General features: G+C 40.9%; 2 protein-coding genes across 2 annotated transcripts in view; both read right to left on the minus strand.

Moving 5' to 3' along the window:
• Window positions 1–664: 664 nt before the first annotated feature.
• LOC120028436 (transmembrane protease serine 5-like) lies at window positions 665–12,127 on the minus strand. Its single transcript, XM_038973655.1, has 8 exons — window positions 11,767–12,127; window positions 5,602–5,715; window positions 2,294–2,456; window positions 1,925–2,109; window positions 1,640–1,738; window positions 1,351–1,493; window positions 813–965; window positions 665–673 (listed from the first exon to the last, which is right to left on the minus strand). The coding sequence occupies exons 1-8, from the start codon at window positions 12,125–12,127 to the stop codon at window positions 665–667; spliced, it is 1,227 nt and encodes a 408-aa protein (XP_038829583.1).
• A 1,824-nt stretch (window positions 12,128–13,951) lies between these two features.
• Window positions 13,952–18,453, minus strand: part of LOC120028437 (zinc finger and BTB domain-containing protein 16-A-like) — a 30,641-nt gene continuing 26,139 nt past the window's right edge. The window contains exons 7-8 of the mRNA XM_038973656.1: window positions 16,358–16,525; window positions 13,952–16,193 (exon numbers count right to left, since the gene is read on the minus strand). Coding sequence (XP_038829584.1) covers window positions 15,964–16,193; window positions 16,358–16,525 — 398 coding nt within the window. The 3' untranslated portion in view covers window positions 13,952–15,963. The remainder of the gene's footprint in view (window positions 16,194–16,357; window positions 16,526–18,453) is intronic.

Below are 18,453 nucleotides of genomic sequence, written 5' to 3' on the forward strand. Positions count from 1 at the left end.
CCTGTTGCAATACACCAGACAGCAATGCCTTTGAATAAAATCTAACTATTTGGTACGAATACTGTGAATCAAATGGTGAACAGTAACGTTAGTTATCTTTCTAACACAAAGCACATGGAAATACTCACAGTAAACTTGCTTGCTTCAAGTTCTTGCGACCCCTGTGCTAACTTTACAGCTAAATGTTGATTAAAATCAACTTTGTAGCGAGTGATCTCTGTTACTATGGAAACGAGATGAGAGTGGTGCATGCACGCCCTCTACAGACAGACGTGAGATACTACTACTTTGCACTAAACGGTGGACACCGTCTGCATCCTGAAATGATGGCTCTGGTACATAAAGCTCTTTCATCACACCAGAGTAGACAATGGACATGTTTAGATATGAAGCATAATTTATTTTCAATACAACACAAATATATGGTATAAATATGTTCTCATTCAGGTGCTAAAAATACAATGTATGACAAACATGTATAGTATAGAATATTTCCTACTGTTAAATAATGTATGCATTCCTGCAATAAACATGGCCGTTATAAGGAGGTAAAATTACATTTACAGTACAAGAGGAAGAATGTCAGGAGCATCATATGTTTCAGTTTGCTCTAGGCCTGTTCTGGAGTCTCCCTGATCATCCATTGTCTTATTCCTCTTCCTCCTCAGTAGCTCTAGGGATGGAAAAACAAATGTAACATACAGTATTATGCAATTTCAAGAGGAGAAACAGAACTGCAAAGCAGATGTGGTCTTGATATGTAAAAAATCAATACATAGGCCTATGCAACGGAGGAGTTAGTGTAAGTTTACCTCAATCATGTCGTAGATCCAGCCGAGAAACTCGGCCACCTTGGTGTAGACTCCGGGGTGGTTGGGCTCAGCGCAGCCTGTACCCCAGCTCACCACGCCCACCAGTCTCCACACGTTGTCAATTTGACAGACTAGCGGACCCCCACTGTCCCCCTGGGCAGAGAACAGGGGCAGATATACGTTGCTGTCAATCACACTGGTTACCAGACTACCACACTGATTGTTACGGGTTGAGATATTGTTAAGTCACAGTGATTTAGTGATTATGGGTTGGGATATTGTGAAATACTGAATCCTGAGCGCCACTGAATTTGATTGGTAGGACCTTGAATAAAGCTGGTATGCTCTCTCAGGCACATGCCTAATGAGCTTTGTCTTTGATCATTTAGAACAGTAAAGGGGGACACCTGAGGGAAAATATTCTCATTATAAAGAACCAATTCTACTTTTGTAAGACAACAACTCTCTGACCTTTGGTAAATCTCTTCATAAAACAAACCACAGGAGGAAGAACACTGGTATCTTTTTATGAACTAACCTGACATGCGTCCACTTTGCCCTCGGTGTATCCAGCACAGAGCATGCGTGGGGTGACCTCTCCATTGTACATGCAGGAACTGTTGCATTTCTTGGTGCTTATCAGTGGAACTGGAGCTTCTTTTAGCGTGGCAGGGATGAGAACTGTCAAAGAAAGTCAAACTAATGTAAATATACCTCTCATTTTTATGATTTAAATGACTTTGGGCTATGAGAAAACATTTAACCATCGATATCGATACATTACATTTTCCTATTTAAATTATATTATTGATTTAACATAGTCGTACCCTCATCTGGTTGAGTGTAGCCCCAGCCAGAGATCCAGCACTGTGTTCCTCCTGGTAGATCATGCTCGTACTGTGGCAGACAGATAGGCCTGATGGTATCTAAAAAAATGTAATAACAAATAATATTTGGAATATTAGAAAACAGTGTAGGTCATGTTGAAGTTAATTTCAGTAATATTGGAACATGGTTTGGAGCTGATTGCTGTAATCATATAGTTGAGTGTTCCAGTCAGCCAAGGGACTATGTGGTGCATTCAAAAGTGAAGTAATCAAGTTCCCTGTCACCTGAGAAATTCAGTGGGGTCAGCAGTTTCATCAGAGCAATGTCATTGTCGTGGCTCCTGGGGTTGTATTTCTTGTTGTAGATAATCTTTTCCACTGCATATCCAGTGTACTGAGCCATTTTAGCTGAACTGCGTGTGACAATACCAGCGTAGACCACCCAACTGGACACCTGTGGCAGCCTATAACTGGAATGTTATAAAAGAGATGAAGAAATGTACGTCAGCTAGATGGCTCTCCAATTCTCAATTGTATAAAGTATTAATTACTTTGTGCAAAAGAAAGTGAGCGCTATTGCTGTCCCTAGTCATCACTACACTGTCATGAGTCAGTGACCTCTGACCTCTAACCTTTTACCCCGAGGGGTCTTACTTGTGCACACAGTGGGCTGCGGTGACCACCCATTGGCTGGTGATGATGGTGCCTCCACAGGTGTGTCGGTTGCTGTAGTAGAGACTGACTTGCCAGGGCCACCTTCCCAAGGTAGCCTCCACTCCCCCGATTATCCTGGGCAGCTTAGCCCGCGTCCCACACTCTACACAGGCAAAGGAAACAAATATGAAAGCATTTTTACCCAGATCACTTTACATACATTGTATGGAGGTAACTCATCACCCCACTGTAAAAAACATTAGGAACACTTTCCTAATATTGAGTTGCACCCTCCTTTGCCCTCAGAACAGCCTCAATATCGGGGCATGGACTCTACAAGGTGTCGAAAGCGTTATAAAGGGATGCTGGACCATGTTGACTCCAATGCTTCCCACAGTTGTGTCACGTTGGCTGGATGTCCTTTGGGTGGTGGACCATTCTTCATACACACGGGAAACTGTTGAGCGTGAAAAACCCAGCAGTGTTTCAGTTCTTGACACACTCAAACCGGTTCGCCTGGCACTTACTACCATACCCCGTTCAAAGGCACTTAAATCTTTTGTTTTTCACATTCACCCTCTGAATGGCACACATAAACAATCCATGTCTCAATTGTCTCAAAAAAATATTATTATTAATTATTATTATTTAACCTTTCTCCTCCTTTTCATCTACACTGATTGAAGTAGATTTAACAAGTGACATCAATAAGGGATAATAGCTTTCACCTGGATTCCCCTGGTCAGTCTATTTCATGGAAAGAGAAGGTGTTCCTAATGTTTTGTACACCTAGTGTATACCACCAATATGTAGAACTATGAAGTCATGACTGAGAGGTCGTATGAAGGCCATTGGGTCTTACCTGTGTGTGAGATGCATACACTGTATCTCTGTATCATTACAATGTAATCCACTATTATGTTAGTGTTGTTAGTACCCTGCAGAAACTTACCAAAACATTTCAAAGCTATAACCTTCCCTGTGACGCAACTCCCCCTAAATAAAAACAAATCCATCCATTAAAAAAGCTTGATTACTATGTTATAGCACATCTATTTTCTTCTGAATCATTAGGTTATGTATTATATCCTCAGACAGCTGCCATACCTTAACTGCCATATATTTTCCAGGCTGGTCTTGTGTTCAGATGTGATCTGTATAAAGCCATCGGTGTAGTTAGGTCCGATGTCCGTTAAGTTCACCCCTTTTTGCTTGGTCAGTCTGGAAACAAAATTAATCATAGTTATATCTTCTATAAAAGCAGGCGAGATGGGAGAGTGTGTGTTTTAAAAAGTAATGTCTGATCCATGGGGCATCGGGCAAGCCTATAAACGAGGTATTAAATAATCTAACATTAACTGGGAGCAATCAGCCTTATGGTTAGGTGAATAGCCTTTTATGTTGCCAAGCTCCTGTGGGCTTTATGGTAAGAAAATGGTCTCAGTTGACTAGCCTTAGATATCCCAGCTGGCGGCAGACCAGGGTCCCCAGGGAAGAGTTCCATCTCTCATAGCACACAGGCAGCCAGGTGGGCACCTTCTCTAGCTGGATCTCCAGGAGAGAGTTCTCTGGGCTGATTCTGTAAAACACTGAACCTCATTGATTGAAAATAATCCCTCCAGAGACCAACTAGATCAACAGTAATGAACTGCTGTCTTGTTTGAGAGGGAAATGTTAAGCAGCTTATATCCAATAACTAATGTAGTCAATATAAACAGATCATTATTTCATGTTTTGATGTCAGTTGATAGACAGTCTCCACTCCTCTCCACTGAAGTCTCCACTCCTCTCCACTGACTGTGATCATGTAGAAGTTTTTAAGGAATGTATTAATAAAGATATGTACTATTATAAAGACAATTATAGTTGTAATATAAACACATTTGGTTTATCAAACTACTAGGAAGGTCTTTCTGCCTGACAAAACAAGTGTGTCCCTTGACTTGTTCCACATTTTGTTGTGTTACAGCCTGAATTCAAAATCAATTAAATAATAGTTTTTCTCACCCATATAAACACAATACCCCATAAGAACAAAGTGAAACATGTTTTTTGAAATGTTAGCAAATTTATTGAAAATGAAATACAGAAATATCTAATTTTCATAAGTATTCACACCCCTGAGTCAATACTTTGTAGAAGCACCTTTGGCAGCGATTACAGCAGTAGGTCTTTCTGGGCAAGTCTCTAAGAGCTTTCCACACCTGGATTGTGCAATATTTCCACATTATTCTTTTCAAAATTCTTCAAGCTCTGTCAAATTGGTTGTTGATCATTGCTAGACAACCATTTTCAGGTCTTGCCATAGATTTTCAAGTAGATTTAAGTCAAAACTGTTACTCAGCCACTCAGGAACATTCACTGTCTTCTTGGTAAGCAACTCCAGTGTAGATGTGGCCTTGTATTTTAGGTTATTGTCCTGATGAAAGGTGAATTCATCTCCCAGTGTCTGGTGGAAAGAATTTTGAACCAGGTTTTAATCTAGGTTTATTTTTTATCCTGAAAAACTCCCCAGTCCTTAACGATTACAATGATACCCATAACATGATGTAGCCACTACTATGCTTGAAAATATGGATAGTGGCACTCAGTAATGTGTGGTATTGGATTGCCCCAAACATAACACTCTGTATTCAGGACAAAAAGTTAATTGCTTTGACACATCCAAAGCCTAATTAATAACTTGAACATGCTCAAAGGGATATTCAATGTCTGCTTTTTTATTTTTACCCATCTACCAATGGGTGGCCTTCTTTGTGAGGCACTGGAAAACCTCCCTGGTCTTCGTGGTTGAATCTGTGCTTGAAATTCCCTGCTTGACTGGGGGACCTTACAGACAATTGTATTATGTGTGGGGTACAAAGATAAGGTAGTCATTCAAAAATCATGTTAAACACTATTATTGCACACGGACTGAGTCCATGCAACTTATTATGTGACTTGTTAAGCACATTTTTACTCCTGAACGTATTTAGGCTTGCCATAACAAAGGGGTTGAATACGTATTGACTCAAAACATTTCAGCTCTCATTTGTAATTAATTTGTAAACATTTCTAAAAACATAATTCCACTTTGTCACTATAGGACAGTGAAAAACTCTAAATTTAATACATTTTAAATTCAGGCTGTAACACAACATGTGGAAAAAGTCAAGGGGTGTGAACACTTTCTGAAAGCACTGTATACCCTATATAGTGCACTACTTTTGACTGGCGCCTATGGGGAATAAGGTGCTATTTGGGATGTAGCCAATCACACAGACAAGATGACAGTCTCTGTGGTGAGTGACGGGCTGAGAGGCACAGACCTTTCCTGGGGTCAGCCACAGAGATGTCCTCGGTCACATTACAGAAGGACGTGTCCTTGGTGTCCCCTAGCCCTGCTGGACTCTGGGAAGAGGTAGGCCTCAACAACAACCTGACTGTGGGAGGGAAAACAACAACATGCAGAGTGAATTATAGTCGTTGTGGATGTAAAACAGATGTTCTTAATCTAGCTCTGTCATTGTGTGAGACATGATTATCATGCATAGTTAATCAGCTATGACGGACTCATTGTAAAACATTCAAATACAGTGTTCTATATTCTGACTTGTAGGGTTATTTCTGTTTGTTATCCACCACAGCAAGGAATCTGTGCCTCACAAACACTAGAACATTGAACATGTCATCATTCTCTTAATACTCCATGATTTGACACTTGCAGGATGTCTCACCTAGGAACCACACTCCAACTGCTAAGCCTCCCAGAAGTCCTACTGCACACACAGCAACCAGTACTCTCACCAGTCTATGGGCTGACACTGGAGCACAGCTGAATTAGACACTGATAAGAGATAAACTGCTTGGGTATACTGCTAAAAGGCATGTTAGCTGTCTGCCACACTGACATAGAGTGGAAGAGATAGCGGCACAGCATGTAACAGCCATTACAGTCTACAATGTGCACACAACTAAGGATGTGAACAAAGCATACCACATGCAGGGAACAGGTGACAAAGATGAATGCTGAACATTTCACAGGCAATGTCATAATCAACGGACTCATATAAAGTCTGCATGGCAGCTGTGAGGGGTAGCTGTATAATGTACTACAGTTTGTGAAAAGGATAGCTAAAGCACTGAGGCTAGCTGTACTTGGCTTTAACTTAAGACAATGAGACACTAAAGTACTAAAGCTTAATGCTGCTATATACTCTAATTAGATAAGACTTTATGTAACATGCCTTGTTTGTGCACTAATTGGATAATGTCGTCTACTAATCATAGCCTGTGGTTCCAGCCCTATTAAACAGTGCACCACCCAGGCATTGCCTTACCGTGGTTTGTAGAATGGATTCCTCTCAGCCAGGCATGGCAGCTCTGACTCTGAGCTCCTTGGGGCCCTCCCACTCCTGTCTTCTCTGGGTGAAAAGGATGACTGACAGCCACAGGATTCTCAATCACAGATAATATATCTCCATCAAGATTCTGCAACATATGCAATGAATACAACACACACACACTATTTATATCAGTCTTCTGGGACACTGGATATGAACATAACCTATTCTTCCTGGATGACTCCCCCTCCCCTTCTACACACACAGAAGCCTTATTCATCCCTTTAATCAAACATATTTAATTAGGATGACTGTGAAACCCAGAGATCTCAGGAGCGTTTGTCCAGGTGTATGGAATTTGAATGGCAGGTGTGTAAAGGTGCGTAGATAATGCCACAGGTGTCCAGGTGTGTGAACTGAAGCACAATGTATCATTCATAGCCAAACGTGAGAATCCCAGCCAACACGTCATACTTGTGCTGCAGACATATGGATTTACTCTACACAGAACCAGACCTATGCAGCAGGTATTTCACATGCAGGTGAATCAGACTACTTTCATTTGTTTTCTATTGTGAGACATACACTTTTTTTTAAATGTTAATCAGAGTTAAATACTACAGGGTATTTCTAGCTCATGCAGTGAGATATTGTGGGAAAATAGGATGGCATTATATATTTACAAATCCCCTCTAAAAGCCATCTGCTTCAACATGATGCTTAAACATTGTAATAAACCCCTAGAATCAACAGCAGTATGTTAACCCAAAGCATGCACTGGATGCATATATTTCCCTTTAAGTTATCCGCTAGCAGATAATACATTACATTAGTAAGAAGTATACAATGTACATGTACTTGAAATATATGATAATGATTGACATTAGATTCTTAAAACCTGTAACAATTCAATTAAATCCTTATAGTTGTTGTTAAACAACATGCACAACAGCTAGTACATGTACAGTAAGTAGACAGGCATTATGAAAACAACATCTGTTGTCAGTGATGTTGAGTGAGTCAATAGCCTAAAGACAGAGGGCGTCAGGGGAGGTGAGAGCAACAGAAAGGTATCAAGGTGATGTTGAAAGTAAATAGGGGTAAGGAGAGAGACAGAGATATATGCCTGGAGTCTTACCATGTTTTCCTTGTATGTTATGTTGTCCAGAGGAGAGTGTGGCACTGGGCTCTTCAGCGCTTATCTGTAGGCCTGTGTTAGGTTAGAGACAGAGATGCGCTCTGCTCGCAGCTGGTTGACCATTTGCCGTTTTACAGAATGCAACTCTGGATTTTCCCTTCACAAAGTGACAATGAGGTCAGCAGTGGTGCTGTGCTGCTGAATGAACCTGTTGTTTTGCCAAGGGGGTCATGGGGCCTATGGAGGCAGGCTCAACCAGTTCTTTGTAGGGGGGGAACATCTCCAGGGATACCCCCCCAAGCCACTGATAAGGCAGGGAGGTATCTTACCTATGCCAACAGAGCATCCACTTGACAGACAGAACATTATTTGCTGAAAATTGTAGCTTCATGAGCAAAGGTCATAATATTACGTCCTCATATCACATCAATCCCGGTCAGACTCATTTTGAATCCTAAAGTATCACATCTCTCAGCAGGCCGCTCAAGAACAAAATTAACACTGTTCTGCCTGCTGGTGAGGTGACAGATGTTCACGCTCTCTCAAAATAAAAACATTTATGCAATTATTTATTTCTGGATACCTGTTACAATATATACAATTTACCCTGCATCAGATGCAGTACAAAAAATAACCAACCAACAAACCATTTTTTGAGTGAATCATATTTTATTTTCCAAGGATATAAAAAATAAATGTGTTAATTAAAATATGATAAAATATTATACATTTACAGGTACAGTATGTGTAAGAAGTATTTATTTTAAATGTCTCTTCTACGTTACCGTCAAGTTTAATTAACCCAGTCTCACCTATTTAAGTTGAGAACATCAAGGTGTTTCTAAATATTTGAATTTATCTGTCAGCTAGAATTCCAGCCAGCAGAATGTACTTTTGACATGCAGTATCTCCCATGGGCGATGTATGGGATTAGGCCCAGAGAGCGCCAGGTGAGGAGGATAACTGCCAGGGAAAACATTCCGTACACCCAGACTGTCCAGGCAGCATCCCGGAAATGGCCTGCATCTCTTTGGCTCACCACGGTCAGATGAAATTATGTACAAGTCAAACCCACTCTAATAAGTCTGTCTGTCTGTCTTTCTGCCTGTCTGTCTGAACACTGTGACCTGAGGTGGACGTGGCAGACTAATACTGTGTGCTGACACGCAGACTAGGAATGCGCAGTGGTTTACAGTTTATATTTACAAAAATATATATGGTGGTTTGGAAATGATGCAGACAATTACATTGATGGAAGCCACAATCAATCTCCAATGCTAAAGCTTATCTACCGCGTAAAAAAAATAATTATATATATATATATGAGTCTAGCATGGTATGTGAATCAGATATCCCCATTGCTGGTGATGAGACAGTAATACTGACATTCATTTGTCTTGTCATGTGCGACTGTCCGTTCGGTCTTCCATTTCTCAAATTGGTATCCCACAATACAAGCATTAAATGACACTCACCATTTAAATCTTAATTGGGAGAGCTTGGTGTATGGGCAGTGAGATACCTTTTGTTATTCCTCGCATACTGTAAGGAGACCACTAAGAACCCATTCAATCAGCATAATTGTAACTGTATATCACACAAGTGTTTGCCTAGCACAAGGCATGCTGTGCTCACTGCTCACATATACAAATATAAATATTCAGAAAGTTTGATAAATGAGATGTTTCAGCTTTAGATATTGGTCATCATCATTAATTTATTCACATTGTATAAACACTCTGGAGGATATGTACAGTCTGTCTTGATTTCATCACTTTGATGAACCCTTCTATGCCGACTTGTCAAATGTCCATATTTATATAAAGAACTCATTCTTACTAAGTTTCTTAGTTCCTGTACCATTGTTATTAGTGACTGAGTTGCACAGTAACATTTGATCAGATAAATACTGGTAATGTACTTTCCTTGTAGACATGTTGGAGGGGACAGAGTCTGTGCCGTGTCCAGGAGATCTCGTATGTCTTAGTCTCACTGCCATCTCTTTGTCACTGTGTGTGGCAGTCTGGACCTTATAGTTCTTATCAGAGGTCTTGTGGTTGGACCCAATCCCCCTCTCATCTAGTGGCTTGTATGACTTAAAGCGCTGTCCCCAAAGAATATTATATTCAGTGTAGGAGGTCCTCACATGGAAGGCTGTGCCTGAGAAAAAATACATATTACAGTCAAGTTAATCTAAAATTAAATTGTATACATCTGCTGTCCGGACCAGGCATTAAGGATTACCAGCATTACTGTAGGTCCCTTTCAATTTAGCTATATTCATGTTTTGATAATGATACATATAAATAATGTGTGTCCTTTTTGCACTGATTGAAATATCTTAAACATTTATTTTATTCCAGCTCCACATTTCCTCACCTCTCAGTACAAACCTGCGTCTTGCATGGCTCCGTCCACCATGACCACGGTTTTCAAAGGTCTCCCACTTTAAAGAGTCAGTGCTGATGCCCCAGGGAGGACTGTGTTCATCAGTTACATGCTCCATGGTCTGGGGCTCCACTGTGAACAACCTGGCTCCATCCCCAGAGTCAACTCTCTCTGCTCCAACAGGATGAACTCTCCCTCTTTGGTATGGTGAGATTTGATCAGCTTGGCTCTAATCTCTGCCACCAGCATGTGTGTCTCTTTCAAAGTCCTGACGTTGAACATCAGGCACAGACTCTCATCCCTCTCAGACCACACAGTGCTGACTGAACAACAAAGTGGGCAGCCTCCTCTTAGGCTTGGCTAGCTTAGCCAGGATGCAGCCCAGCATCAGGGCGTCTAACACTGATTCAATGATGGACTGTGCCATCATGAGAACCAGCCCGTCCATGCAGTTGACTGAGGCCTCTCTAGGGCCGAATGGAAACTGTCCAGCTTCTCAAAGCATGGCTGCCATTGCGGGTTTGTATGTGGAACACATTGTATGTGTTCCACATCACCACGCAGCCAGGCATCCAGGAAGTAGAGCTCTGCGAAGGCTGTCCAGGTGACAATGCAGCACAGGATGAAGACAAACAGGATCTGTCGTGGATAATCGTCTCAGAAATATAACACTCGTATAAGAACTTGTAAAATCAATAAAGACTTTTAATACAATGTATCACAAGCCGGGGTGATCCGCGGATCACACACCTTCCCAGAGCACCGTCTCTCTCTTTATACACACACACACATGAGATCATTACATACTTTAATTAAATTACTTCTCCTAGGTCATCTGCCACTATTATCCTTCATTTCAGGCTTCCTGTGTAACGGCAGTCTAAGTCGTCCTCCTCCTCAGACGAGGAGAGGCGAGAAGGATCAGAGGACCAATACGCAGCGTGGTAATTTTCCATAATGAATTTAATCACCACAAAACAATACACTATACAAAATAACAAAAACACATACCGTCACAGTCCTAGCTGGTGCAGAACACAAACACAGAGACAGGAAACAACCACCCACAATCCCCAACACAAAACAAGCCACCTATATATGATTCTCAATCAGGGACAACGATTGACAGCTGTCTCTGATTGAGAACCATATCAGGCTGAACATAGAAACAGACGAACTAGACACACAACATAGAATACCCACCCCAACTCACGCCCTGACCAACTAAACACATACAAAACAACAGAAAACAGGTCAGGAACGTGACATCCTGCTTGTTTACGCCCAATAACGCCTGTATCCGCTCTTGATTAGATTATAATGGAGGCAGGACCCTCCTGTCTCCTAAAATTAATATATGTCTATCTTACCCTAAGCACTTATGGCCTTTACCCTAAGCACTTATGGCCTTTCCTCTCTATTTTATCTTCATAATAGTGTCCTGCTCTTTCCATAAATGCACTTTAAGGCACGTATGGCTTTGGCCATCTGCTAATCTTTGGTTTCCTGTATTTACCAGAATGGCAAATGCACTCATGTCTGCCTTCTTCTACTATTTTCTAATGTACACCTGTCTATTGTTTAATAGTGTGATATCTGCCTCCATATGTAACAATAACTCCTACAGATCCAGCTGTACTTCAGATCCACCAGGGTGCCGATCAGGTCACACATCTCGTTCTTGGAGCTGTATGACGAGCCGCGACACATGCCATCCTTGGTGAAGTAACGATATTGCTGTCGACCATTAGAACTGGAACTCTTGTGGCTTATGTCTCCTGTACTCTTGGAAGAAGAAGATGTGACCTTGTTCGGTGTTTTCTTCCCTTTATCAGGTTTACTAGAGCCTTTCTCAACCCAGGAGCTTGTATCATAACTGGAGCAGCTCCCAGCACTCCTGGTCTGCCTTGCTTTGTGCTGTGATTGGATGATCCTCTGACTGACCGGCAGTGGGCTTTGTCTGGTGTTGGCCCGGGGCTGCCCCATGCCTATGGCCAGTCTCGGAGAGAAATGCAGCCTTGGATGGCAAACAGGCATGGTGACATACTGACCCCTACTGGTGGCCCTGGAGATTTTCTTTGGATCGGCTAAAGATACTCTCGTATCCACCTGCAATCAAGACATCAAGACAGTAAGGTGTCATCTGAAATCTAACAGTGAAGATGTTGATAACAATATAATAATAAACCAGTCATCTTTGCAGTGAATATTGAGACGTTATACTGACCCTTCTCAGGTATGGCCTGTATGGGTTATATGGGTTGTGTCGAAGTGAAGCTCTGGGTCTGATGTTCTTCCTGGAGTACGGGGAGGTCCGTAGTTGCCATAGTCCCTATAGAGAGCACAGCTGTTGGAGATCACCGAGGAGAGCATGGATGGAATCCCTCTCTGTGGACCATAGACCAGTCACCAACACCTGAGATACAGAGAAAGAAATCGAGACAAACCGACAGGAGTGTCCACCGTTTATGCTGTCAACAAGACAGTTTATCACCTGTGCAGTTCAAAAAATCCTGTTTGTATCCAGTCTGAGAACATAGAGCTAGAGCTACAGGTGACATGTCCTTGTTTATGTCTTTGTTGTAAAGACTAATGATGGAGAGGCTGGATAGTGTGTAATCCAGATGGTGTGTAATGTGGTTTGCTTTAACTGTCCACCATGCTCACACTAATTAAACAGAGGGGATTACATTAGCACCCGCTCTTAATCAATCTGCTCATCTACAGAGCATGACCATGGATTTCAGGAGATTATAGAGGAGATAATCCTTTTTGCACATGTGTAACTAAATTTAGCCCACCTTCTATCTTTTCAAAATGGCTCCATTACATTTGGTGGATCTCATGCTCATCAACTACATAAATAGGACAGGATAGTTCTGTGTCACCACAGTTGTAATACTGTTGTAATACACTAGTGGACTATTCCATCATTGCAAACAAAGTAGGAGCTTTTTTACTACATCCAAGTCATTGTGTGTTGTCACTATGCTCTGCTGGTGGATAAACTGTTTTCAGCATATCCCCTCTAGGTAACTAACTCACTGAATCGAAAAACACAATAAAAATGGAAACACAGCATTGCTATGGTCAATACCAAAACATCCCAAACCCACAAATAAACATACAAACAAGTACACATAAACAAAGGTAGTACCTGTGATGAAGAATTCCCTCTTGTTATTGACTGGATGCAGTTACTGTATGGCTGCCATTCTGCTTAGTGTTGGACACAACAGTGTGTGGGGTAGAGCAGAGGGAGAGAGGGCAGGGAGGCAGCAACTTATCCCTTCCCTCATCTGTAGCAGCTAGTCAAACCCACCCAGCTGTTAGTATGGCATCGTGCCACTAAGGGTCACCAAACCGCCTGTCATGACTTCAGCTGCATGCTACAGTGAGACAGGAAAACACAACTGTTTTTTATTGTCATGTTTATTTTTGCTATTTTATTTTGAAAGGTGCAAATAAAATGTATTATTATTAACACAACCTTCATGGATTTTTTGGGGTATTTTATTAGGATCCCCATTAGCTGTTGCGAAAGCAGCAGCTGCTCTTCTTGTGGTCCACACAAAACATGACACAATACAGAACAATAATAGACAAGAACAGCTCAAGAACAGACCTACATACAATTAGCATTTTGATCTTTTATAACATCTTCAAACATGGAACATATTCCTGTAGTGCATGTGAATAGTATGCACAAAAACCAGACAGTAAGAACTCACTTTACTTGACTGATGACACAATAAAGACTTGCATTGTAAAATAGTTTCTATTTTATTCTTTTTTCATCATGCCACAGAACACTGATGTGTAAAAAGAGCTGTGCCTGAATCCACACTGAGAAAACACTTGCACACACAGTGTTACAAAGCTGTAATGCAAAAGGATTTAACACACATGGCAAGAAGAACAACCCTGATTGGACACCAGGACAAGCACTGACTGAACTGGTGCTGAGGTAGACAAACATTTACATAATATCTACCTAAATGATGATCATCACATCCTGCTAGTACACATACCAAATAAAACTACTTCTGCTTTGTTACAACATAGAACGATCAAAGAAAAACCTTTTTTGAAAGAGCTTTGTTAGTTTTGGTCCACCACGGAAATCCTAAGATCCTTATAGTGCATGTGTATGTAGAATAGAATAGTAGTACAGTGAAGATGAGTCGGTGCTTTTAATTGTTTTCATGGCATTGAGTGTTGGCTTTTTGTTCTAGAAGGCCATAGTGTTAGATAGACCCATATATGCTGACCATCTAGCTTTATAAAGGTTATTAACAATACCACTATGTATTCTGTGTCTTCTGTGCATTTTATCCCCATTCGACATGACAGAACATTTTGAAAGAAAATCTCACTCGTAAACTTTGCTTTGAGGCTTGAGGTGCCTGGGGCATAATAGCATAGTCATTAGAACAAGTATCTTGTTTCAAATGACACTGTTTAGACAATAGGGTCTACTATGGCATGGCAGTGAAAATCAGTTCTTCACCAACAATGAACAAACACCCAGGAGCAACAACGGTCAATACAACAAACATATACTGTATTCATGTATTCAGCACATCTATTCTCCATTTATAAAAGAGGCACAGGGAGGGCTCTTACTAAAATCAGACTCCAGAGACTTACAAAACACACAAGAAAAGATGTTTCTGAAATCAAAACAAATGTAAACAAATTGCAGACCACTGTAATACAAAAATACAACATTTTAAAATCAGAGAAGCCCTCTTTTGGCTCTCGTCTAGGAATAAGATACAATTACATTTACAGCAACAGACATCACAACTGACGATAACCTGCTTTTAGTGATTCAACTTTTCACGTTTAGTAAAAAAGACAACACTTTTACTCACATGTTCTTTCTTTTCATCACTTAGAAAATGTTTTAATTCTGTGATTTAACAGACTGCTATAATTCTACTGATAAAAAAATTATTCACACAAAAGTCACTTTGAAGGCTTTCAAATCTTTTTTTCTACCCAACAGGCAACCGTCCAAATCAATTCCATTGATTAATTCTCAGAACATTTCAAGCCGCTTCACCAATATAAAAGGACATTTGAAGGTAAAGCTACAAACGATGGACAAAAACACAATGAAAAACACCAGTTCTAAGATGTGCTATTGCCTCTGTGCAAAAGTTGAAGATCGAAGAGGTAGCGCTTATTCTAATATCAAAATAAACGGTCTTGAGGTTGGGTAAAAATAACCAACACCTATTTGGTAACAAAATCGATGCATGACATAAATAGCAAAACCTGTTACACTTTAATGCTTGTCAATCAGCATGAGCAGATAGACTAACTGACAGGTAGGGGAAATTATATGTGTAATATGCGCACTGGAAAAATAAGACACAAATTAAATCAAGCTTATGGAGACCATTCAAGTAAAACATGCAAAAAACAAACACCCCAAAAAATCAATAACAGGAAATGTGACAGGAAATAATAACCCAGGAAATGTTTGTTTGTCTCAACCAATCTACGTAGTAACGGTGGCAATAGTACTGCAATTCGACCAGAGAGGTTTGGTTCTACGTCTCACAATCAGAGTCACAGCAGATAGAACTCAATATCCTTTCTAGTGCAACACTTTCACTGCTGTGGTAACCTGACCAGTAGTCTTTCAGCCTTCAACACATATGGAGGTTTAATGTAATGACAAATCATTGTGGCAATTCGTGATAAAACCAATCAAACCACAGAAATTATCAACTTACTTTTCTTTAGAGGAAAGAATAAGATGAAAAACCTGCCCACACATAGGATAGTGTGTCTTAGTGTCTAAGTCCTACTCAGACGTAGCATACGTACAGGTAGGTCTTCTCTATCCTCCAGTCCAGGGGCACATCCTCGGGTCTGTGGCTCTTCATGTGTTTCTGCATGGCTGCCAGGCTGGGGCAGAAATCCTGGCAGATGGTACACTGGTAGGGTGACGCTCCGTTGTGGGTGCGCAGGTGCTTGATCATGGCAGAGTAGTCCCTGGATCGCTGGTGACAGATCTTGCACTCAAATGGCTTCTCACCTATAGGAATACAATGGCATACTCGTGAAACCTTTCCTTGACTATGTGCTAAAACCAGTGGTACTATCTGACACACATTGGTTTGACCTTTGTGTATGCTGTTATGAACACAAAACAATCTGACGTGGGAGTGTTATTATTACGACCACACACTGCTCTCTAACCTGTGTGTACGCGGTAGTGGGTCTCCAGCTGGTGCTTGAGGCTGAACCTTTTGCCACAGCCGTTACACTCGTAAGGCTTCTCTCCTGTGTGGATGCGTTTGTGTCCCCTCAACATGCCATCGTCCCGGAAACAGCTCCCACAGAACTCACACTCAAACGGGTGGTCACCTGGAGACAGGTTAGACACAGGTTGGGTAAAGGTTGGATACACGTTATTACAGGTGTCATAATGCTAAACAGTATCAAACGGTTCAGGTAGGCCTCCGCTCTTCAGCAAATGGTATCAAAAGGGTTACTTTATCGTGACTACTACTTATTAATGTAGTTGTACAGGTCAATAAAAACAGAACCTTTTGCATATCAGGCTGGAAAAAAGAATGTGCTTTCAGATATACAGGCCTCACATTATTATATACAGTATATTATATTATTATTATATACAGTACTGGGCAAAAGTTTTAGGCAGGTGTGAACAAATGCTATAAAGTAAGAATGCTTTCAAAAATAGATATTAATAGATTATAGATAATTGATAAATATAATCTATTAATCTAACTAAATGCAAAGTGAGTGAACAGAAGACAAATCTAAATCAAATCTATATTTGGTGTGACCACCCTTTGCCTTCAAAACAGCATCAATTCTTGGTGGTACGCTTGCACAAAGTCTCTCTGAGGCTGTGGCTTTGAGTCATCTGCAATGACCTATGTGTCTCATTAGCTCAGAGTCCACAGCAACAGCCAAGTGGGACAGTACACTGCACTGCTCATCAGACACATGACATGTACTGTACATGTACTGTACATGACATGATACTGTCGCAAAGCTAACTAAAAAGCAGCATTCCCCAAGAGAGGATGGCTTTCACTTCAGCAGTAATAAATTCATGAACTTCTTTGAGGAAAAGATCATGATCATTAGAAAGCAAATTACAGACTCCTCTTTAAATCTGCGTATTCCTCCAAAGCTCAGTTGTCCTGAGTCTGCACAACTCTGCCAGGACCTAGGATCAAGAGAGACACTCAAGTGTTTTATTACTATATCTCTTGACAAAATGATGAAAATAATCATGGCCTCTAAACCTTCAAGCTGCATACTGGACCCTATTCCAACTAAACTACTGAAAGAGCTGCTTCCTGTGCTTGGCCCTCCTATGTTGAACATAATAAACGTCTCTCTATCCACCGGATGTGTACCAAACTCACTAAAAGTGGCAGTAAAAAAGCCTCTCTTGAAAAAGCCAAACCTTGACCCAGAAAATATAAAAAACTATCGGCCTATATCGAATCTTCCATTCCTCTCAACATTTTTTGAAAAAGCTGTTGCACAGCAACTCACTGCCTTCCTGAAGACAAACAATGTATACGAAATGCTTCAGTCTGGTTTTAGACCCCATCATAGCACTGAGACTGCACTTGTGAAGGTGGTAAATTACCTTTTAATGGCGTCAGACCGAGGCTCTGCATCTGTCCTCGTGCTCCTAGACCTTAGTGCTGCTTTTGATACCATCGATCACCACATTCTTTTGGAGAGATTGGAAACCCATATTGGTCTACACGGACAAGTTCTGGCCTGGTTTAGATCTTATCTGTCGGAAAGATATCAGTTTGTCTCTGTGAATGGTTTGTCCTCTGACAAATCAACTGTACATTTCGGTGTTCCTCAACGTTCCGTTTTAGGACCACTTGTTTTCACTATATATTTTACCTCTTGGGGATGTCATTCGAAAACATAATGTTAACTTTCACTGCTATGCGGATGACACCGGATGTACATTTCAATGAAACATAGTGAAGCCCCAAAATTGCCCTCGCTGCAAGCCTGTGTTTCAGACATAAGGAAGTGGATGGCTGTAGACGTGCTACTTTTAAACTCGGACAAAACAGAGATGCTTGTTCTAGGTCCCAAGAAACAAAGAGATCTTCTGTTGAATCTGACAATTAACCTGGATGGTTGTACAGTCGTCTCAAATAAAACTGTGAAGGACCTCGGCGTTACTCTGGACCCTGATCTCTCTTTTGACGAACATATCAAGACTGTTTCAAGGACAGCTTTTTTCCATCTACGTAACATTGCAAAAATCAGAAACTTTCTGT

This window comes from Salvelinus namaycush, chromosome 34, assembly GCF_016432855.1.
Source record: "Salvelinus namaycush isolate Seneca chromosome 34, SaNama_1.0, whole genome shotgun sequence".
In the NCBI taxonomy this organism is placed as follows: Eukaryota; Metazoa; Chordata; class Actinopteri; order Salmoniformes; family Salmonidae; genus Salvelinus; species Salvelinus namaycush.